The following is a 22,798-nucleotide window of genomic DNA, read 5'->3' as shown; positions in this document are numbered from 1 at the left end:
TAATTCTGAGAGGAGACCTGCAAAACATGCACAGTGCGGGGTCTTGAGGACCGACTTTGAGAACCAGTGCTCTAGATCAGATCATAACACTTATACCTTTGATTCTGGAAAGTAAACCTCCTCATAGCATGATCCCATGTCACAAAGTTTTGTATATTGTCTGCACATTAATCATATCGGAGATTATTCAGAGTTGCACTCAAGGTGGCTGCATATAAATGTGCAGGAAACTTGGATATGCGCCTCTCTGCCACCATAACACCCTCATAATCATCACTGTCAGCACACGCAGACCTATTTTTTGGTGCAAGTCTGTAAGCCGACACCAGCACTTAATAACCCTAGTGCAGTGATGGTTAACCTTGACACTCCAGCTGTTGTTGAACTACACATCCCATCATGCCCTGCTACAGTTTTACTATTTGGCCATGCTAAAACTGATGCAGGGCATGCTGGGACGTGTAGTTCAAAAACAGCTGGAGTGTCAAGGTTAGCCATCACTGCCATCACCCACTTACTAGTGTTCATTCTAGCACCCGCCATATTTGAAAACCCATGCAGTTCCTCTTCCCTGCCTGGGGTGTCGCTGTCTGCTGTAGTGCTTCTAGCACAGTGTGGTCTGTATATCAGCACTGATATGCAAACAAGACCTGTGCTAGAAGCACTACAGCAGACAGCGACACCCCAGGCAGGGAAGAGGAACTGCATGGGTTTTGAAATATAGCGGGTGCTAGAATGAAAACTACTTACAGCAATTCTGCTGTGTACAACTCGGCTACAAAGCATGCGCAATGATAATGCAGCACAGTCTGTCTGCAAAACACACCTGCAAACTCCCGTATATATGACACAACTTGTACTCACATGGCTTCTTCTTTTATCTTCAGCTTTTTAACCTTTTTAGGTTTGCTTTTCAATCCCTCTTTGCTCATTTTGCTATCAAATGTTTCCAAGCATAAAATACTAATCTTGTCAACTTCAATTTCAAGGACCTACAAGGACAAAATAAAATAAAGTTAGCAATCAAGGATATAAACAAATCGTATTTGGTGGCACCGATAAACTTTTTGCCTTATTAGAGGCTCCTCCCTTTTTCTTATACTACATATCTGGGTGACCTATAAAACCTTACCACATCTGTACTTCTCCAATAACTTGGGCCTTTATTCTGATCGGTGCGGCCGGAGCCGCATATGCGGCTCCGACCGCACCAGGCGAATCCCCGCCTTCCATACGGATCGCCACGGCCGTCCGTACGCGGACATGTGGCGATCCGCATGAATGTGTACGGGGATACGCCTCCTCCATGGTGGGAGCAGCCCCTGCATTCGATGGTCGCCGAACATCGAATGCAGGGCCGCACGCTCCACCAGGTCCCGCAACACAAGACCACACGGACACTTGTCCGTGTGAAATCTTGTATGGGGGCGGGCAGCTGACATCCGGCGATGTCAGATGCCCGCCCTGTACCCACGCGTCACAGCCTCATTACCATGCTTACGCCCCGCGTTTGCATGGGAACGCCCATGAAACGCGGGGCGTATGCATAGGGAAATGAGGCTTAGTAGCCCCTCACGCCCCTATCCACCCCCTTTGCGTCTGTAAAAAAAAATGTGCGGCGATTTCGCCTGCACATGCGCAGAGTGCCCTCTGCACATGCGCAGACCGAAAACATCGGCGGAACGGCCGCAGGCGTCCGTTACCGCTTCAATCAGAATAACCTCCTTAAAGTGCCCATACATATTACATACTTGCCTACTTTTGAACTCGGGACCTCGAGGAGGGGGCGGGACTACATGGCATGATTTGCATATTTAGCCCCTCCCCACGAAAAGCCACAAATTGCTGTAATTCAAGGAGGCGGCCAGGCAGAGTGCGGAGGGTGAGGGAGAATCCGGTAGGATTGCCCACCTTTCTGGGGGGCCGGGAGGGGGATCCGATTTTTGGGATCCTCCCGGCCAATCCAGGAGGGTAGGCAACCCTGCGTTACAATTAACGTATACAATATTGTATAAATTATCACATCTCGGTTTTGCAATGAGATGACATGAGAGGAGATCTAGTACAAAACGTATGTGCAGCACATTTTGTACTAGATCTCATCTCTTTGAAAACCGAGATATTGTATACAATAATTGTTACGTTTACGGGCACCTTTACTATGATAAATGCCTGCTTATGTTACACTTGCTGATTTTATATCAGTGGTAGTAAAGAGCTTACAGAACTAGCATTATTTAACCCCTTCCCTTCTAAGCAACCAATTAGCTTCTACATAGGAGGTTATAGTATGTACTTGGTAAAAGCTATTTTGAAGATGATTGGTTGCTACGGGTAACTTTTCTGTGCTTGATATGACAACTCCTATGCTCCCTACCACATGTAGACACACTGGGTTAGTTGTTGCTAGGATACAATTAATCTTCCAGTGTGTATTCAGAGTGTGCAAAGAAAAGAGAACCCTGGGGAAACCCAAGCACGCAGATGAAGAAAATACAAACTCCACACAAATAGGGCCATGGCAGGAAGCTTGCACATAATGAGAGCAGTAAATTACAAAATGCTAATGCAGAACTGACACATTCAAATGCCAGGACTATGCTGGGTTTATGAGCAGAATGCCACAGACCCCGACACATGCTGGGTCTCTCCTACAGCTCCTCATACCCCCCATTTCTCATCACACCTGCAGTCTTTTCCTGGATAACACTGTCTGGCATACTGTGGATCTCTAGCAGCTGTGGAACAACATGTCCCAAGATGACCAGGTGCCATGGTGGGATTTGCAGCCACACACAGCAGCTGGAGAGCCCATATTGCCTAAGCCTGCTATCCTGAGCACAGAGGTCTTCCCAGCCTTAGTGCTGGCCCTGTGTACATGCAGCAACTACATGCTTTCCCTGTGCAGCAGCCCTATGTAACACACGTGCTGCTTGCAAGTTGGTTCTGCACTCACCAATGATTCCTCCCATGTGATGATCCTGTTCTTCCCCCCTCCCCCTCTTGCTGCTGTTCCTCTCTGATTCTACTTCCGGGTCTCTCCACCCCCTCAGTTCAACAAACTTTATCAACAGCTGTTTTTTCTTTACATGTTTTTTTTTCCCCCTGAGATGTACCACAATTGCAAAGCCATGTTGGGTATTGTTATTTACATCAAAGCTGCAGTCAGCTTCTCATTTACTTCTTATTCAAGCTCCAGCTTCATATTCAGAACATGTTGTATTAAAACTAAGCAACAATAGCATTAAAACAGCTGCATTGTGCCTTATAAAGATCCCAAATTTACTATGATCCCCTAATGGTGCTCATTCACTTGTGAGATATCGGGTACAATCATGAGATTGTTGCATGGACAAATTGCATGGATCGCATGTGTCACCCAACTCGATACGTGTACCTCCCAACATTTCCTCCCAGCATGGAGGGGGCCTGACCAGCCTCTCTGCTGCGGGAATTAGATGCTGTGGGGATTACAGGGGGGACTTCCAACTACCCCCCCCCCCCCCCCCATGCCGCGGGACACTGCTGGCCCTGGGAGGGATGTGGGAACGTCCCCAAAAAAACGGGACATTTGGGAGGTATGGATACGTGGACAAGATGGTCGAATCTCACATCTCAAGATATTATTTTGCACAAGTGTATAGGCTCCATAAGTGCACAAACTCACCCCTTTCCACGTGCGCCCGCCTATAACCCCTACTCTAATAAACATGCATACCTCCAAACTTCTGTTCTTCTAAAGTAGGGACACTTGTGCCCGAAAAGAGGGCGTGGCCTATGCCAATGAGCATGTGGCATAAGCAAATGAGCCACGATTAGGTCACGCCCCCGTTTTCTCTGTCTGCGGCGCTGAATAGATGCTGTCCGCATGCGCACAGCATCTATTCATTAGACTAGGGCAGAGCTGGGCAACACCGGCCCTCCGGATGTTGATGAACTACACATCCCAGGATGCTTTGCATTAGTTTTGCTATGTGGCCATGCTGAAACTGATGCAAGGCATGCTGGGATGTGTAGTTCATCAACATCTGGAGGGCCAGTGTTGCCCAGCCCTGGACTAGGGGGACTCCCAACTGCCCCCCCCCCCTCGCTGCGGGACACTGCCGGCCCCGGGAGGGATGCGGGACCATCCCAAAAAAGCGGGACGGTCCCGTGAAAAAAAGGGACAGTTGGGAGGTATGAACATGTCACATGATGCAGCTGGTTACTACAGAATAACAGCCATATTATTAGCGAACCCTATGCAATATTGACATTTACAAAGTGCAAAATCCCATGTACATACACCCTGTTTTTCTTATGATCCCTTAAGTACACACGCTAATCACTTTCCACATGTGCCCGCTTATACCCCTACTCTAATTAACATGTCACATGATGCAAATAACTCCCAACTGTCACATTTTTCGTGGGACCATCCCATTTTTTGGGGACAGTCCCGCATCCCTCCAGGGGCCAACAGTGTCTATTCACTTCTGGCTGGGGGGACAACAGCGATGCATAGGGCGAAACTGGGGGCGGGGGGTGGCCTGAGGCTGCGGCATCCCAGCATGGCCATTCCCCCTTTTCATAGGCCATGCCTCTTTTTCAGCCGCGCATAGGGTTACCAACTCATCCCTTTAATCCGGGACACATATTAATTACACAGGTTCTGTGGCAGTTTAAAACCAGGTGAAATGGAGTCTTGAGGTGTGGCAGTTGAAAACCAGGTGAAAGCCAGCCACAGAACCTGTGTAATTAATATGTGTCCCGGATTAAAGGGATGAGTTGGTAACCCTAGCCGCGCACGTCCCTCTTCGGAGCCACCAGATGTTGGGAGGTATGCAAGATTACATTTCCAATCTGTCTGGTTGTAATGAAAATCTGGAAATTTCTGGAAACAAATTACAATCGACAGTTTGCTCCCAAACACTGTAAAATGGATAAAAAGCAGTCAACTGCATAAAGAGGCCCATACACACACACTAGAAGATATTGGGGTACTTGTGGACTTTCACGGCTCCCATCGCATGCCATCGCATGCCATATGTAGTGGCATGCGATGGCATGCGATTTTTGCCGTTTTTATGCATTTTTTAAAATCGCATCGCATGCGATCGCATGTGATTTTTAACAGAAATGCATCCAAATGCATTGAAATTTGTATCAAACATGTTCAATGGTCCCCAAATGTAATTTTTCAGGCTGTACCACCCCCACTATCAACGCGAACCCGAAGCGTGGCGAGCGCAGCGAGCCCGCGAGGGGCGGCGGTACGCGTCCTACGACCTTTTCATACCCCCACTATCCACGTCGGCGTGGAGTTGAGAATAGAAAGTGTGGTGAGCGCAGCGAGACACCAAGCCCGAAGCGTGGCGAGCGCAGCGAGCCCCACGAGGGGACGCGGACACCTGTGAAGCCCACGAGGGGACGCGTATACCTGTGAAGGTATCCGTGTCCACTCGCCACGCTTCGGGCTCGGTGGCTCGCTGCGCTCGCCACACTTTCTATTCTCAACTCCACGCCGACGTGGATAGTGGGGGGAATGAAAAGGTCGTAGGACGCGTACCGCTGCGCTCGCCATGCTTCGGGCTTGCGTTGACAGTGGGGGTGGTACAGCCTGAAAAATGACATTTGGGGCCATTGAACAGGTTTGATACTAATTTCAATGCATTTGGATGCATTTCTGTTAAAAATCGCATGCGATGCGATTTTTTACTATGCGATGGACATCATGGGAGCCGTGATTGTCCACAAGTACCGATATTGGTATCAATCTTGTTCAGAAAAGGGCTTCTCAACGATATTGATGGCAATATCTTCCAGTGTGTATGCCAATATCTTCATGTCTGATACGCAAACATCAGCAATCCTCATATAACAAGCATTAATACTTTTTCTACAGAATTATTTTGATGAGATGAGATTGAGATGAGATTTGAGACAATTAAAAATGTCAGATGCCCAGCCATCACTCGGTGGGCCTCCAATGTCCATCCCTACTGAAACTGTCACACCCAGGATTTGATCTCATAAGCTTCTATGTTGCAGTCAGGCAGCTTATTCGTGGAGCTACAGTATATAAATAATAAAGAGACACTTCAGAGATAACTGAACACGTGTATGCAAAATAAATGTGATCTTTGGCCAGTCTATATTCAATGTATACTTTTTTTTTGTTACTAACCTTTAAGATGGCCGCCCCCGCTGCCACGACACTTCTGCGTCTCGTCGTGCGGTGGTGTTTATGCGCAGGATCCCCGCCCCCCCTGAGCGTCCCGGTGACGTCAGTTGTAAGCGCGCATTGCCCGTCGCTCGGAGATTTGGCGGATTTCGGGTCCCGTCTCTCGTTGTCACCGGAGGAGGCATCGGTGGTTTCCGGGAGGTCTCCCCTGGGGCAGGGGCACACGGACCACCGCCAGCATGGGTTTCCTGAAGTTAATTGAAATTGAGAACTTCAAGTCGTATAAGGGCCGGCAGATCATCGGGCCCTTCCGCAGGTTCACCGCCATCATCGGCCCCAATGGATCCGGTGGGTCCCGGTAGCTGGGCAGGGATGCGGGATGCAGGAGAGAGGGGGCGCACTGAGTTTATGGGCGTGGGGGCACACTGGGGTACTGAGAGATGGAGAAGTTCCCTACTGAGCTGTCCCTATTGGGTATGGGTAAAATCCGGAATCGGATAAGACACCGGAATACCGGACTGGACATCAAACTCTGCATTCCGGAGCTTGTAGTATCCGGTCTGGGGGTGTCCTGTCCGGGGGTGCTCCATCTGATGGGGCTGCTCTCGCACCTGTCACCTGGGAGAGGAGAGGGGGAGAATACAGCCTCACCGCATGGTCCGGGGGTGTAATAAAAACTGGAACGGTCCAGACCACACAGGGAGGCTGTAATCTCCCCTTCCCCATGTCCCTGGTGTGAGCAATCACAGGCATCCCCCCGGACAAGACACCCCCCGCATGGGACACCCCTCGGACCAGACACTATAAGCTCCGGAATGCAGAGTTTGATGTCTGGTCCGGCGTTCCGGTGTCTTATCCGGGTCCGGTTTTTACTTAGTCCCGTCCCTATTTCCCTGAGGGCAGTTCCAGTTTTAAAAGAGCAGCATGTGTAGAAGGGAAGTTTGCAGTTTTGGTTAGTTATTTTATATAGGGCAAACGTAGTCCGCAGCGCTGTACACAGGATAATTGTCCTAGAAGGGCTGACAATCTATAGTACTTATCACATGTACACTCACACACTCGTGCCAATTTTCTTGTCAAAGCCAATTACTCTACCAGTATGTTTTTGAATTGTGAGCAGAGAGCAGTGAGCCTGGATAAGAGAACATACCAACTCCACACAGATTATCCTTGAACAGGAATGGAATTCATATCCTCAGTGCTGTGAAGCAGTTAGGCTGCACAGTTGGCACCTTGGTTAGCATAATTGTAATACTGCAAATTATATACAACCTGCAACAGTACTTCCCTACCCTAACCATCTATTTATTTAGCACAGAGTGTTTGGACTGTATAAGTGCAGGTGTATAATACCAGCAAATACAACAGGGGCTGAAGCTTCTACCCACTTCTACGGTAAAACGGGTTTTGCAGGATCTCCGCACTAAGGGTCTGATTCTGATACAGCAGCACCTATTGGCAGTCATCAGTCTGTGGCTTTATGCAAATGTCACTATCAACGCTATCCCCTGTGTTCAGCTTTGCTGTCCAATATACAAGGCCCGAGATGCCCACTTTTAGCGCCTGGCCTTTGTAATACCAATGTGTACATTCTTATACGCCACCATAGAATCTTCCACCAGCCGTTTGGCAGGTGCAGTTTCTCTGTCATTGCTATTGGGCATACCAGTGCTTAATGTCTACTCTCAGAAATGCTTGTGTTTCCCGCATATAACAGACCCCTATACTCACACATAGCAGACCCCAGAATATTAAGGGTAATGATGATGGCTAATTTATCATTGTACTATAGCATAAGTTCTGTTCTAGACTTAGTTTATAATTAGACCATATACATGAGTACGGTGCATTTATATGTAGACAGGTAGATGTATTTGTATGTGATTCCTACAAGTTGTCAAGATGTAGCAGCTAGTTGTTCGAACATTTTAAAAAGGACGATCACATTGGCACGTGCACTATTTAAAACCCCAGATTCTCAGATATATGGTACTTGTGTATTATCACGGTGCCCAATTTTACTACGAATGCAAACGTAGTAAAATTGGATTATGGAATGGCATGCGATTTTAACACTCATAATGGCATTTAATGTACTTTACCACTTTACAATGTCATTTATTAAGGCGTGCCCCCCCCCCCCCATATCGATGTGATCCCGAAGCGTGGCGAGCGCAGCGGGACGCGTACGGCCGACCTTTTCATACCCCCACTATCCACGTCGGCGTGGAGTTGATTTCATATAGTGTGGCGAGTGAGGGGACGCGTATTATGTTACATGTATTAGGTGTCCCCTCGCGGGGCTCGCCACGCTTCGTGCTCGGTTGCTCGCTGCACTCGCCACACTATATAAAATCAACTCCACGCTGGCGTGGATAGTGGGGGTATGAAAAGGTCGGCCGGACGCGTACCGCCGCCCCATGCGGGGCTCGCCACGCTTCGGGATGACGTGGATAGTGGGGGGCCTAAATAAATGACATGTCATTTAATGGTATAGCACATTAAATGGCATTATTATAGGTACAATCTGAACCGATATCGCATCGCATGCCGTTATTGTATGGCATGCGATGCAATTTTTTTTAATCTCACCCTATGTTTTTAATGGATTCACTGACAGAGCAGTGAATACATTAAATATGGAAATCACATCGCCGTGCCGTAGTGGGCGCTGTGATAATACAAAGCTTTTTTATGGGCGCTCCATGGAAACGCTACATCTAACGGTTTTAATGCCCCCTATAGACCTGAAAGACATTGCACCCAATCTCGAGGGATTGTATGCAGATTGTGTGCAATGCTGGTTGGAGGATTAGTCCTCTGATCTGACGTGCTGCATGTCAGATCAGTTGGGATTGGGAGCAGATTGCATGTGCTTTTAAGCACATGCAGTTTGTCTTTAGATGGCTCATACAACCAGAGTCATGTGACACTCCCTCCCTGACTAGCAGAGAAGAGAGGTGCAGCTTCCGGGCGGCCCGTTGCAGTGAAGATGCTGGGAGCCACAGAAGTTTCCAGTGGTAGATGGGCGGGCGGCTGAAGAGAGCGGTGGACGTCCTTTTACACAATTATGTCACTACTCTGAAAACAGTTTTCAGTGGATTGCTGCATTAGGGCTATTTAATAATGGCCTAACACAGCAGATGTCAGCAGATTGGTAGTTGCTGGCAACCTGTAATTGAAATAAAGTAATTGGTACTCCTCTCCTATTGATCCTAGTAGGCCAGCCCCCTATTTAAATGAAGCTTCAATCATGCAGCAGCTGGATTGTATGACGGATTGTGAGTACATTGTGTGTCCAAAAACCACCAAGGACTGCCGGAGAATTGATAAAGTTGGACTCAATCATGATTGTAAGCAGGTCTTTCTGATGTATGGCCACCTTTTTAGTATTTTATTATTTTTTGTTCTTAGGGAAGTCAAATCTTATGGACGCAATCAGCTTTGTGCTGGGGGAGAAGACGAGCAACTTGAGAGTGAAGACACTTCGTGACCTTATTCATGGAGCACCTGTGGGGAAACCAGCGGCTAACCGCGCGTTTGTGAGCATGGTTTATGAAGAGGATCTTGGCACGGAGAAGATCTTTTCAAGACATATCATTGGTAAAACACCATGTGGCTCTTTGCCTTATACTGTATGTAACGATGCTTTGCTGTAATGGCAGAACAGTTCAAATATATGTATTTTAGATATATAGCAGGGAGGATTCATGAAAAAAATATTTGCATGCATTCTCCTGATTAAATGTATAACCACTGATTTATGGGAGCCAGCAAGATAGGTCACTAGACTTAAAAGGGCACTTAGTCTAAGGGCAACAGCAACTTACAGTAGTTGCCGCTTTAAATGTAATGACTATTTTGCTGAATCTCCTGTTGGCTATTTTATTTCGTCCAACGTGTATAATGAATTCAGAAGTGCAGAGAATATAAAGGGCATCAGAGTTATTATATGTTGGGTTATTTCATATAGCACACACTTTTAAACTTTTTTATTTTTATTTATTCACATTGGTATCAGCAACATAGCGTACAGTCTATATGATCTTACCTGTATACACACAAATATATACCAGGGTTAGTTTTTTGGTACTTGTGTATTAGCACGGTGCCCAATTTTATTACGTACGCAAACGTAGTGAAATCGCATTGCATGCTGGTATTGCATGCGATGCGATTTTGACGCTTATAATGGCATTCAATGTACTATACCATTAAATGACATATAATCTAATTTAAGGCCTCCCCCCCCCCTCCAGTATCGACGTGATCCCGAAGCGTAGCAAGCACGGCGGTACGCGTCCGTCCGACCTTTTCATACCCCCACTATCCATGTCGGCGTGGAGTTGATTTTATATAGTGTGGCGAGCCCGAAGCGTGGCGAGGGGACGCGGATTATGTTACATGTATTACGCTTCCCCTCGCTGCGCTCGCCACGCTTCGGGCTCGGTGGCTCGCTGTGCTCACCACACTTTATAAAGTCAGCTCCACGCTGACTTGGATAGTGGGGGTATGAAAAGGTTGTACGGACGCGCACCGCCACTCCTTGCAGGGCTCGCTGCACTCGCCACGCTTCGGGGTGACGTGGATAGTCGGGGGGGGGGGGGTGAGGGGCCAAAATTAATGACATGATATGTCATTTAATGGTATAGGACATTAACTGGCATTATTATAGGTTCCATCAGAACCTATATCTCATCGCATGCCATACAATAATGGCATGGGATGCGATTTGCTATCACACACCATCGCATTTTTTTTTTTTTTTTTTTTTTTTTATCGCACCCTATCTTTATAATGGATTCACTGACACAGTGCAGTGAATACATTAGATAGGAAAATCGCATCGCATGCCATACAATATGGCATGCAATGCGATTTCACTACAGTGAATAGCCCTCTACGCAAACGGCGTAGTGGGCGCCGTGATAATACAAGTACCTTTTTTTATTTTTATTTTTTTGTAATCAGCAGCCAGTTAACCTACCAGGTTAATTAATGTTGCCTATTTGTGATCATAAAAAACAGCGTTGAATAATTAAGGCTGTATTCAATCCCAGCTGAAATTTTCGCCTGGAGACAAGAGGCAAGGATTCTCCCTTTCGGTATACATTCACGGGCATTTTCGCCTGTGCCTTTTCACGTTGTTTTTTGTGTGTGGGGGGGGAGGGGGGGTGAAATGTCATGGGTGAAAATGGTCACAAAAATGGTCGAAAATGGACGTGAATTCGCCAAAACCATGTGAATTTGTGGTAATTTTGCCATTACATTATGTTTTCGTCTGGGATTGAATAGGGCCTATATATCAGCTTGTTCTAACATATTTAATTTCTGGCTTTTTTGGATATAAGGGCTGTGGAAATGTGGTGATCACAAATATGCAAAGCTAATCTGCCAATGGAATTGTTTTTGCGTTCTTCATTTTTGTGTGTGTCCTGCTATAGGTGGGTCCTCCGAGTACAGAATCAACAGCAAGGTGGTTCAGCTGGCAGAATACAGCGATGAGCTGGAGAAGCTGGGGATCCTCATTAAAGCCAGGAACTTTTTGGTTTTTCAGGTATGTTGATCTGGGGTTGTACGCCACTCAGAGAAATGTTTCTGAAAGCAGCTCCTATAATTTATAATCTGTTTATTAGTTTTCTAATAACAAAATCAAAGACAGCTTATCAGAAAAGAAATACATTACATTTAGAAATAAATACATTATACATACAATAAAATACGTATTCATATGTATGCCAATTGGTATCCTCTGCATGGGGTAAGAAATTTTAGGAAAAAGAACACTTTTTAATACAGCAATTCTGCCCATCATGGATAGTGGTATGGAAAGCCAGTCTTCCTGCATCTTGGGTATAGCTCATAATAATTGTGAAAAATGTACACAATATAAATCCCCAAGATCAGAGGGAATATATATATACCCCGATATTTCAAGACGTAATTGAGAAAGAGATAGCTTGAAAGGTGGACAAAGAACGGCAAGAATTCTGACTTGGCGATAGGACCTACATCCCGCAAAGTAACCAAATAGCTCTGTAATGAGCATCACTTCTGGTGCTGAGGAGTCCGAGTTGGATGTAATGAGAAGCATATCATCGGCAAATCATGCCACTTTGAGTTCTAACTACCAACCCAGATCCCTCTAAAATTTGTCGATTGTTGTAAGGCTATGGCGAGTGCTTCAAGGGCAACAGCAAATAAAAGTGGGGATAATGGACAGCCTTGCCTGGTACCTCTTTGTATAGAAAATGGGTCTGAAATATACCCATTGCAAGCAATCTGGGACATAGAATGTGAGTAAAGGGTGGTTAATAATCTTTTAGCAATTGGCTGGACGTTTATCTCTCTCTTTATCACCCTTGCATTTATCTCTTGTTAAGGCTTAATACATCTGCCCCAATATCACTTACAGTTGAACATGGAATATCCAGCAGGGATGAAAATTTTACCAACCATCTTATCGCAAAGGTGGCCCCCTATCGCAGTGCCACGCAAAGGTGGCCCCCTATCACAGTGCCACAGCTAAAGAAACTAAGCTCTTCAGAATGACCCATTTAACATCACAAATCTTTGCAAATGGAGACTGCATGGCTAGGTGCCTGACTGTATACACCAGTGGCAACGGGTTTCATTGAAACCCCTGATTTGAATAATTTTCAGTTGTCCATAGAGTGTATCTCCACCTTCTGGCTAGTGGTAAATGCACAACATTAAAAGCAAGTGTCCATGGAGGGATTTGCACATTATATGGGCTGGTTGCAGGTTGTAGTCTTCACTATGTCATTCCCCAAAGCACAGCAGGGGTGTAGTTTTTTTCCTTGCTTTGTAAGCAAATGCAAAGTCTCTACAACAGATTCTAGGATCCCTTGGCTACTTATACTGAGCTTTCAGGATCTCCTTGATCACTTAACCACTCATGCTCCTTTTTGTCCAGAGTACATAGTGATCTAGCATACAGGGAGGCATTTTCTCGAATGTAAAGGGCAATGCTGTGATTAGAACCCAAATGTACACTGCAGTGGAGCATATGGGGTTTTACCGAAGCCACTTATTACAAAGCACAGTGGATCGGCTATCATGTAATCAAGGGTAATATAATGGAAGCTACTGAGGAGGAAAGAGATCTAGGAGTCACTATTTCAAGTGACTTAAAGGCAGGAAAGCAATGTAGCAAAGCAATGAGGAAGGCTAGTCAGATGCTTGGTTGCATAGGGAGAGGAATCAGTAGCAGAATAAAAGACGTAATAATGCCACTTTATAGGTCATTGGTACGACCTCATCTAGAATACTGTGTCCAGTTCTGGAGACCATATCTTCAGAAGGATATAGATACATTGGAGAGTGTACAAAGAAGGGCAACTAAAATGGTGCATGGCCTACATCACAAAACTTACCTGGAAAGACTAAAAGATCTTAACATGTATAGTTTGGAGCAGAGAAGGGAAAGGGGGGACATGATAGAAATCTTCAAATATATCAAGGGTTTTAACATAGTACAGGAGGGAAATTTTCTACAAAGGAGAAGATGTAATCGAACACGAGGACATGCACTGAAACTGGAGGGAGGTAGGTTCAGGGGAAATGTTAGAAAGAATTACTTCACAGAAAGGGTAGTGGATAAGTGGAATAGCCTCCCATCAGAGGTGGTAGAGGCTAAGACAGTAGAACAATTTAAACATGCTTGGGATAGGCATATGAATATCCTTACAAAGAAATAAGGATTAACAAGGGTTTAGATTACCTGAAGGGTAAAAAAAGGGGCAGCCTAGATGGGCCAAATGGTTCTTATCTGCCGTCAAATTCTATGTTTCTATGTAGTTGTTTCTAAGCATGCAATGCGGCTTCAATAAAATGAATCTTCCTTATAGGGGGCGGTAGAGTCCATTGCAATGAAGAACCCCAAAGAGCGCACGGCTTTGTTTGAGGAGATCAGCAGGTCGGGGGAGCTGGCACAGGAGTACGACAAACGCAAGAAAGAGATGGTCAAGGCGGAGGAAGACACGCAGTTTAATTATCACCGCAAGAAGAACATTGCCGCTGAGAGAAAGGAAGCTAAACAAGAGAAGGAGGAGGTAGGTATTCGCTGGTTTGTGTTTCATCTCATTGTAGACCTGAACCCTTATTATGTCTTATTGGGTCGTTACTACGTAGCGTTTGCACCCATGTTGGCTAAATCCAGCACACGCAGCAGTTTTGTTGGCATCACAGCTCTTGACCTTAGCTACATCGCTCGTAGGAGAAATAACGGTACTTGAGAAGATCTGTCCCTAGTGAGGGTGGTTCCAGGTTTACCAAGTTCTACTCCTTATAGGTCCAGTTAACTTCCAATTTGTCAGTCAGTTGAATACCAAATGAGTTAAATGCAGTCTTTTTTTGGAAAGGGAGAGGAACATTAACATGAGCGCTGTCTTTGTAGGCAGAACGGTACCAACGCTTAAAGGATGAGGTAGCCCGAGCCCAGATCCAAATGCAGCTCTTCAAGCTCTACCACAACGAGTCTGAGATTGAGAAGCTGAATAAGGAGCTCTCCTCCAAGAACAAAGAGATTGACAAGGACAAGAAGCACATGGACAAAGTGGAAGAACAGCTGAAGGATAAGAAAAAGGAGCTGGGCAAGATGATGCGAGAACAGCAGTCCATCGAGAAAGAGATTAAGTAAGTTATAGCGTCTCGCATCATACGAGCAGTACTTCCAACATCTATATATATATATATATATGTCTGTGTGTCTCCGAAACACTGCCATCTGTTGGCAGCGAGTGAAACTACATCTTTCTATCTCACACATGCACAAACACAGAGGCAATCACAAGGTAGTAGACCAAGCTTTAAATGCATTTGCTTCAAGGGGGCTTAATAGTAAAATTATATCTGCTTGGGGTACTGGTACAGCATTGGTAAGTAGTCTGTCTGCATCTTGGTTCTGATGCTGATTTCTCTGTGAAAGGGGCAATTTTTATTGGTTACTTCTAACTACTGTGTACTCTTTCCCTTTACCCAATAGAGAGAAGGATGCAGAGCTTAATCAGAAGCGCCCACAGTACATCAAAGCCAAGGAGAACACTTCTCACAAGATCAAGAAGCTGGAAGCTGCCAAGAAGTCCCTTCAGAATGCCCAGAAACAGTACAAGAAGCGCAAAGGAGACATGGACGAGCTGGAGAAGGAGGTGCAGTCTGTTGAGAAGGCCAGGCAGGAGTTTGAGGAAAGGATGGAGGAGGAGAGTCAGAGCCAAGGTCGAGATCTTACGCTGGAAGAGAACCAGGTGAAAAACCACAACGAGCTTTCTGCCGCCCCCGGGTGTCTTTATTTATTTATCCATAGTGTGTCTTCTCACCACTCCTTCCATTTGTTTCCAGGTTAAGCAATATCACCGCTTAAAAGAGGAGGCGAGCAAAAGGGCCGCCACACTCGCGCAGGAGCTGGAGAAATTCAACCGAGACCAAAAGGCGGATCAAGATCGCCTCGATCTGGAGGAGAGAAAGAAAGTGGAGACGGAAGTATGAGTTCTTTTTATAGCCGCCCTAAGTTGGTAAAAGTAACTTGGTTTTACAACTTTGCGGGTTTGATCATTTTTCTGTTTTTATGATCCAGGCAAAAATCAAACAGAAGCTGCGTGAAATCGAGGAAAACCAGAAGAGGATTGAAAAGCTGGAGGAATATATAGCAACCAGCAAGTATGTAGAATAACTTGTCTTATAATATGAAATACCCCATGCCGACCTTTTGACCTTCGACCTTCCCCGTGTCGACCTAATGATTGTCAACCTAGTTGGTGTCTATCCAATGACCCAAACCCATTGGGCGTTATTCTAGTTCACTCTTTCTGACAAAATCCTTCTTAGATGGACAAAACCATGTGCACTGCAGGGGGGCAGATGTAAAATGTGCAGAGAGAATTAGAGTTGGGTGAGTTATTAAGTTTCTGTGCAGGGTAACCACTGGCTGCTTTATTTTTACACTGCAATATAGATCTCACTTTGAAGTAAAACCCCACCAAATCTAATTCTCTCTGCACAAGTAACATCTGGCCCACCTGCAGTGCAGCATGGTTTTGTCCATCTAAGAAGGATTTTGTCAGAAAGAGTGAACTAGAATAAAGCCCATTGTGAGGTGCTTCCTTATCCTTCATTATTCGGATTTACTTTGCTCAGGTGGATAATTTGTAGTCAGATTGACAATGTCAATCTGGCTGCGAGCACCTTGCCAAGGGAGAAATTAGCCAAAGGCGCTCGCAACCAGGCCCTGCACATGTGCAGTGGCCAGACCATTGCCCAGCATCTGAATTGAGACCTGGCTGAATATATCTGATTCTCCCCCCGAAGTGACAAGTGATTTGTGAATAGCGGTGCATTATACGCCTACTTTAAAAACCCTTTTATGTGTAAATAAATAAACACAATACGGAAATTAAAGTTGGCAGTATAACGAAAAATCTCTGTGGTATTCCCACTTTTGTTTTCTCTGTGGGAAGCCCACATCTGCCTTTTCACCTCTTGCTCTGTATGTCGGGCATGTCCAAACTATGGCCCTCCTGCTGTTGTGAAACTACATGTCCCATCATGCTTTGCCACAGTTTTGCATGTGTAGTTTTACAACCGTTTGTTTGGACATGCCTGCTATATGTCATATACGGTGCAGTCGCTCTGTATACCTGTAATATACAAGGGCCCTGATTCTGTTTTGACTTTTAATGCAATGGGGTATATCATTGGGTCGACATGGCTAAAGTCGACAGGGTTGGAATTTCGACACAAGCATTTGGTCGACAATGGGAAGAGCAACAGGCATGAGTTTTTCATGATTTTTTAGTCCTGAATATCGACAGGTCGACCTTCAGTGTACCGCGTGGCTCGATGCACTCGACTTGCTTCAGGCAATGCTCGGCACACTATTTTGTTCTACCACCGCGCCTTAGTGGATGGTAGGGTATGAAATGCCGCCTGTCGGCACATGACAGCTCAAAAAGTATATAAAATTAAAAATTCATGTCGACTTTGTGGCTGTTGACCTTATGCTTATGTTGACATTCCAACCCTGTTGACCTTAGCCATGTTGACCTACATCAGTTGTCAACCTACGCCCTGTCGACCTTCAGTGGTTGACCCAATGCATGTCAACCTAAATAGGGTGGACCTAGTGACCGTGATCCCATACGATGTTTGTTTCCATAATGCAGGCAATCCTTGGAAGAGCAGAAAAATCTGGAGGAGACCTTAACCGAGGAGGTGGAATCGGCTAAGAAACGCATTGACGAGATCAACAAAGAGCTAAACCAAGTCATGGAGCAGCTGGGTGATGCCAGGATTGATCGACAGGAGAACAGCCGACAGCAGCGCAAAGCGGAGATCATGGAGAGCATTAAGAGGCTGTACCCTGGGTCCGTGGTGAGTGCTGTAGTGTCCCCGCCCCAGTCAAGTGTACTAACCAGTAGCGGCTGCAGCACAGTCCAGAATTCAAATAGGGAAGCAACAGCAACTGCCAGTGCGTCAAATTAGGGTAACGGTTGCTGTGTCTTCGTCTATTTGAATCATAAACTGAAATACAAACATAATATAATAATCCTGTTTGCGGCTGTCTGCTATATCATTATATCTGTCCCTAATCTGTCATCATTTATCTTCCATCAGTATGGCCGCTTGATTGACCTGTGCCAGCCCACACAGAAGAAGTACCAGATTGCCGTTACCAAGGTGCTTGGAAAAAACATGGATGCCATTATTGTCGACTCTGAGAAGACTGGAAGAGACTGCATCCAGTATATCAAGGAGCAGCGAGGAGAGCCCGAGACCTTCCTTCCTCTTGATTACCTGGAGGTATTAACCCCTTACTGCTTGGTGTCTATTCATGGCATACTTAATGTTGTGGTTCGATTGCTAATCGTCTGCGATGTTTAATTGTACCCTTATATAGGTCAAACCTACCGATGAGAAGCTGCGCGAGCTGAAGGGGGCCAAATTGATCATTGACGTTATCCGCTATGAACCACCCCACATTAAGAAGGCCCTGCAGTATGCATGTGGTAACGCTTTGGTTTGTGATAATGTGGAAGATGCTCGCAGGATTGCCTTTGGAGGACACCAGAGGCACAAAGTGGGTATTCAATCCATGCCCATAGTAATGTTGGGAAAGGGGAGGGTGGGGGCATCAGGTGTGACTATGTCAAGTTGAGTTTGATATCACTGGTCAGAATCGCCTGCTTACGGGGAGAGTACCTTCCTGCAGCCATCCATCTCTGGGTGATCTGTTGGCTCACCTGTACCCACGGCTGCTTGCCAAGTCCTCCCCACTCACCCCGGACTACATTGTCCAGAGAGCCACAAAGGATTGGGGGTTAGACCTGGTAGAGAGGCTGAGGTGATCTGGAATGTGCTGGCTCCAATAAACTTAATATAAAAAGTTTAAAAAAAAATTATAAAAGAGTTGCTGATTAAGCAGCGACCTGCATGGTCCACCTAGTACCAAAGCAAACGCCTTATGGCTGACAGATACTACCGGAATTTGTCAGAAAATGTGCAGGGTGACGTTTTTTGTTTTTTTCTATTTTTTGTGTGTTGGATAAATGGTAAATAGATTTTATTTGTGTGTTTTAATCATGACAAATAGACCGTTTTTAGAGGCACTTTAAAAAAAAAAAAAAAGCCAGTTATATTAACAGTAGCACTATCTAATTCTGAATCAAAACCTTTCTTTTTCCCACTTACAGACAGTTGCTCTGGACGGAACCTTGTTCCAGAAGTCTGGAGTCATTTCTGGGGGTGCTAGTGACTTGAAGGCCAAGGCCAGACGGTGGGATGAAAAAGCAGTGGATAAACTAAAGGAAAAGAAGGAACGCTTAACGGAGGAGCTGAAGGTGATGTATAGTTAATACAAGGTTCTGTGGCGGTTAGCAAAACCATTCAGAAGTGTGAGTACAAACCTGACAGCGGTTCTCTCTTACAGGAGCAAATGAAAGCTAAGCGCAAAGAGGCTGAACTGAGACAGGTCCAATCCCAGGCTCATGGCCTGCAGATGAGGCTTAAATATTCCCAGAGTGACCTGGAGCAGACTAAAACCCGCCACTTGGCAATGAACATGCAGGTACACATCCACTCAGTCTACTAATGATCACATGGCATCGGCTAGTGTCAGTCTCGGTCATTTGTTCACACTTGTAGTGATCGGTCAATTGTAGTTATTAAAAAGTTTCCTATAAAGAGACCCCCCCCTCACAGCCATTATGTTTAAAAATAAAAAACTGATCTTTGTATTTTTTTTGTGCGGGAACAGTTTTCGTGTTAACAAGAATACATTAATAATAATACACTTGCTGCAGTGGGCGGCGTTGACTAACATCACAACTTCATCGGCACATGTAAATGCTGGTGACGTCTGGCACAACACGTGGGGCTGATCATCGTGGGTGTGTATGCTTAACATTGTAAACATCTCTATCTATAGCTCTATCCTCGTGGACAGGAAGCGGCACTCGGAGTCTTCGAAACAATAAACCTCTGTATTCAAAACATCACAGGTAACCGACGTTTCGGGGCAAATAAGCGTGCGAACACCTTAACAAAAAGGTTACCTGTGATGTTTTGAATACAGATGTTTGTTTCGAAGACTCAGAGTACCGCTTCCTGTGCACAATCTACTTGTCTCCATAATTGATGAGGGCATCGGGGCAGCTGCACTAAGTCAGAGGAGTGCTGGTCCGAAAATAAATATATATTTTACTAATAATCAAATAATCTTTGGCAGAGTAATACATCAGGACGATCAGCATCTAACGATTTTCCCGGTAGCTTCACAGATTCACGAAAGTTCTTAAGGCCCCCATATACTCCGAGGGGAGAGGTCGCATCCAGTACCCCTGGCAGCTTCCAGGGAGGCTCATGTGCGATTTGGCACTTGATGTGCAGCTGATGGGTTCCGATTAATCTTATGTTCTGCCGGTCCGACCACCCACTCCAGGCTGATGCGCATCAGCCTGATGTCATACACATGCGATTTTCTCCTGATTTCTCGGCCCGGTCTGCTGTAATCTGGTGACATCTGGCCCAATCGCATAGTGTATGGGGCCTTTGTGTGTAATTCCACATAAGATCTTTTGTAAGGTCTGCAACTGCAGCGTACTGGTTGTTAGCCGCATCTTCAGACCTGCTGCACACAGAATAGAGAGTGATAAACAAGCAACCAATCAGCTCCTGCCTGACATTATTCAAACAGTCTGTGACATGGCAGGTAGGAGCTGATTGGCTGGCTGTTAATCACTCTCCATGTTATCACTTTTGAAGCTTGGTGCATCTGGCCCAATATCTGAGGATCCACCTCACAACCCGCGGGCCAGCGCATCGTACCGAAACACCTCACAAAGCACACAAATTTCATTGCACGAGCCGTCAAAATCACGCTTTTGGCCCTGAAATCGTTGTTTCCTTTTCAGGGTCCATGGGTCCCACAGGGGACATCGGGGTTGTAGGTGGATCCAGGGGGTCCGAGGCACCAATCAGCGCAGCTTTTAAAGATTTCCCAGGATGCCCGGGCCCTCTCCCCTACAGCCCCGCCTCCAGGCTCATCTAGCCAGTTTTTAGTTGGTGCCTGCAGGAAGCAGTCGCACCTTATATCAGCGGGGGTTGCCTCTCTGAGACAACCCCACTAAGCTTTTATTTTTCATTTTTATTTTTTCATTTTTATTTTTACTTTGAATTTGCCGCCTAAGCGGCAAAAAGCCGCTTTGCGGCTGAGGCTGCTCACCGCCGTCAATCACTGACGGCGGAGCGAGCGGCTACATCACCCTCCCGGCGCCGGCTCCTTCTGATGACAGTGCGTCAAGGAAGGACCTCGGCGAGGGGGGAGGACGCGACGCCTAGCACCGCCAGCGTTCTCCCCCGGACAGCGTGGCTGGAACAAGAGGGACAGGTAAGGCTCCACTTGGAGCACAAATCGCTGTCATGCCGCGCTGGCGGGGGAGACGCTCGCGGCAGCTGGCGTGGGTGCAGGCCGCGGCCCGTGACCCCACTAGACCACCGGGGACTAGCGCAGGCTGGGGGGGGGGTCCCCATCAAGGCTAACATCCCGGTGGAGGAAGTCCAGCAAGGGGAGGCGGCGTCGGGCCTGCAGCCTCCTCCCCCGGCCTTGGCGCCATTTCTCTAAGAGATCTGCCGTTCCATTGGCCGCCTATACGGTGCCCGCCCCCCTCTCTCGGTCAGGCGCCATTTCTCCTCAGCACCTCCAGAGAGCGGGCACCATTCTCCCCTGTGAAATCGCCTACAGGTTCAGTAGCCTCTTTCACAGCCACCCTTATTCCCACTTTTCTCCATAGAGTCAAGCGGTTGACACAGGGTGAAGTAGTCTATTTCTGACTATAGAGTGTGTGTGACTTGTGCTAGAAAATTTTTCTCACTACTTCTGTCCAGTGATCTGTCCTTTCACTTCTGTTGTTGAGGAATACCTCATTGGTCACAGCTCTCATTGATATCGCTCTAGGGTTTCCTTAAGGGATTTATCCTATTGTGCACTGTCAGCTCTCCTTGTCAGTGTGTTTGTACACCATGTCTAAAAGAGGGCGTCAGCAGACAGAATCTCCTGTACTCTTGTCCTGCAAGGGCTGTGCTGCAGGCCTGTCTGATATGGATGTTGTTCGGGATGGCCTGTGTGTCAACTGCATGTCCCCTGCGCAGTCCACTGCCACAGGTCAACAACCCCCATGGGCAGCGTTCCAACAATTACTGGGTACTCTGGTGGATCGCTTGCCTGCCACTGTTGCTCCCCCCGTAGTCCAGCCCCCTCCTCCCTGGGTGGATGCCCTATCGACCACGGTGCAGACTACGGCTGCTATGCAAAAGCTGCTGCCCCAGGCGGTACAGCCCAGTAGCTCCCTTTTGACTCCCTTGCTAGCAGATGCACGGGATGACACCGATACTGATGATGGGGGCGATGGGGGAGATGAGGATGCTGATAATGCAGATGATCTCCTCAATTTACAGGATGATCAGGATGACCCCTTGCCCATGGATACTCCTGCTGCTCAGGCAGAGACTCCTGATGTGGCAGCCTTGATACATGCTATCAGGGAGGTCCTATTGTATGACCCTGAGCCGGAGCCTGTCGCTAAGACTAAGGATGTTTTTAAAAAGCAAAAGGTTCTTAAGGCCCAGTTCCCTCATTCCGATTACCTAACGGAAATCAGGACAAATCAGTGGCAGGAGCTAGGCAAAAAGACCAGCATTCCGCGGAGGGTTCTAAACAAATACCCCCTCCCTCCAGAGGATTGCAAGCCGTGGGAAATACCACCCTCGGTGGACCCACATGTTGCAAGACTGGTAAAGCCCTCGGTTCTACCCGTCTCATCTGGTTCCAATTTAGGGGACCAGACTGACAGGCGCCTGGAACAGGCTCTTAAGGCCGCCTTCTCATACTCTGGCGCAGTTCAAAGGCCCACAATAGCAGCGACTTGGGCGGCCAAAGCCATTCTTCCGTGGGTTCAGACCTTGGAGGAGGAGCTTGCGCAAGATGCATCTGAAGATGCTAAACTGTGTATCCTCCATATCAAGCAAGCTGCTTACTTTATAATGGACGCCATGTCGGATGCTGGCACACTAGCAGCCAAGGCATCAGCTAGTTCTGTGCTAGCACGCCGCATCATCTGGCTC

The 22,798-nt window shown here is 46.7% G+C and overlaps 2 protein-coding genes across 5 annotated transcripts in view; one reads left to right on the top strand and one right to left on the bottom strand.

Annotated features, from left to right (window-relative positions):
* The window catches only part of RBM34 (RNA binding motif protein 34), a 35,436-nt gene extending 29,136 nt beyond the window's left edge, over window positions 1–6,300 (bottom strand). Inside the window, exons 1-2 of one of the 3 annotated variants that reach the window (XM_083168417.1) lie at window positions 6,167–6,300; window positions 865–992 (exon numbers count right to left, since the gene is read on the bottom strand). In XM_083168417.1, the coding sequence (XP_083024543.1) occupies window positions 865–932 (68 nt within the window). In that variant the 5' untranslated portion in view covers window positions 933–992; window positions 6,167–6,300. Of the gene's footprint in view, window positions 1–864; window positions 993–2,686; window positions 2,868–2,956; window positions 3,054–6,166 lie in introns of those variants that run through there. The other 2 variants (XM_083168416.1, XM_083168418.1) reach the window with 2 other exon arrangements.
* The window catches only part of SMC1A (structural maintenance of chromosomes 1A), a 39,140-nt gene continuing 22,596 nt past the window's right edge, over window positions 6,255–22,798 (top strand). For both annotated transcript variants that reach the window (XM_083168415.1, XM_083168414.1), the window contains exons 1-13: window positions 6,255–6,511; window positions 9,578–9,766; window positions 11,608–11,720; window positions 14,035–14,238; window positions 14,583–14,821; window positions 15,171–15,429; window positions 15,524–15,664; window positions 15,759–15,841; window positions 17,344–17,551; window positions 17,795–17,980; window positions 18,078–18,257; window positions 18,871–19,017; window positions 19,107–19,244. In XM_083168415.1, the coding sequence (XP_083024541.1) occupies window positions 6,403–6,511; window positions 9,578–9,766; window positions 11,608–11,720; window positions 14,035–14,238; window positions 14,583–14,821; window positions 15,171–15,429; window positions 15,524–15,664; window positions 15,759–15,841; window positions 17,344–17,551; window positions 17,795–17,980; window positions 18,078–18,257; window positions 18,871–19,017; window positions 19,107–19,244 (2,196 nt within the window). In that variant the 5' untranslated portion in view covers window positions 6,255–6,402. The remainder of the gene's footprint in view (window positions 6,512–9,577; window positions 9,767–11,607; window positions 11,721–14,034; window positions 14,239–14,582; window positions 14,822–15,170; window positions 15,430–15,523; window positions 15,665–15,758; window positions 15,842–17,343; window positions 17,552–17,794; window positions 17,981–18,077; window positions 18,258–18,870; window positions 19,018–19,106; window positions 19,245–22,798) is intronic.

Source organism: Crinia signifera, unplaced genomic scaffold, assembly GCF_055691185.1.
Source record: "Crinia signifera unplaced genomic scaffold, ASM5569118v1 HAP2_SCAFFOLD_83, whole genome shotgun sequence".
Taxonomy (NCBI): domain Eukaryota; kingdom Metazoa; phylum Chordata; class Amphibia; order Anura; family Myobatrachidae; genus Crinia; species Crinia signifera.
Note: the sequence above shows the minus strand (reverse complement) of the source record. Positions and strands in the feature narration are given on the sequence as shown.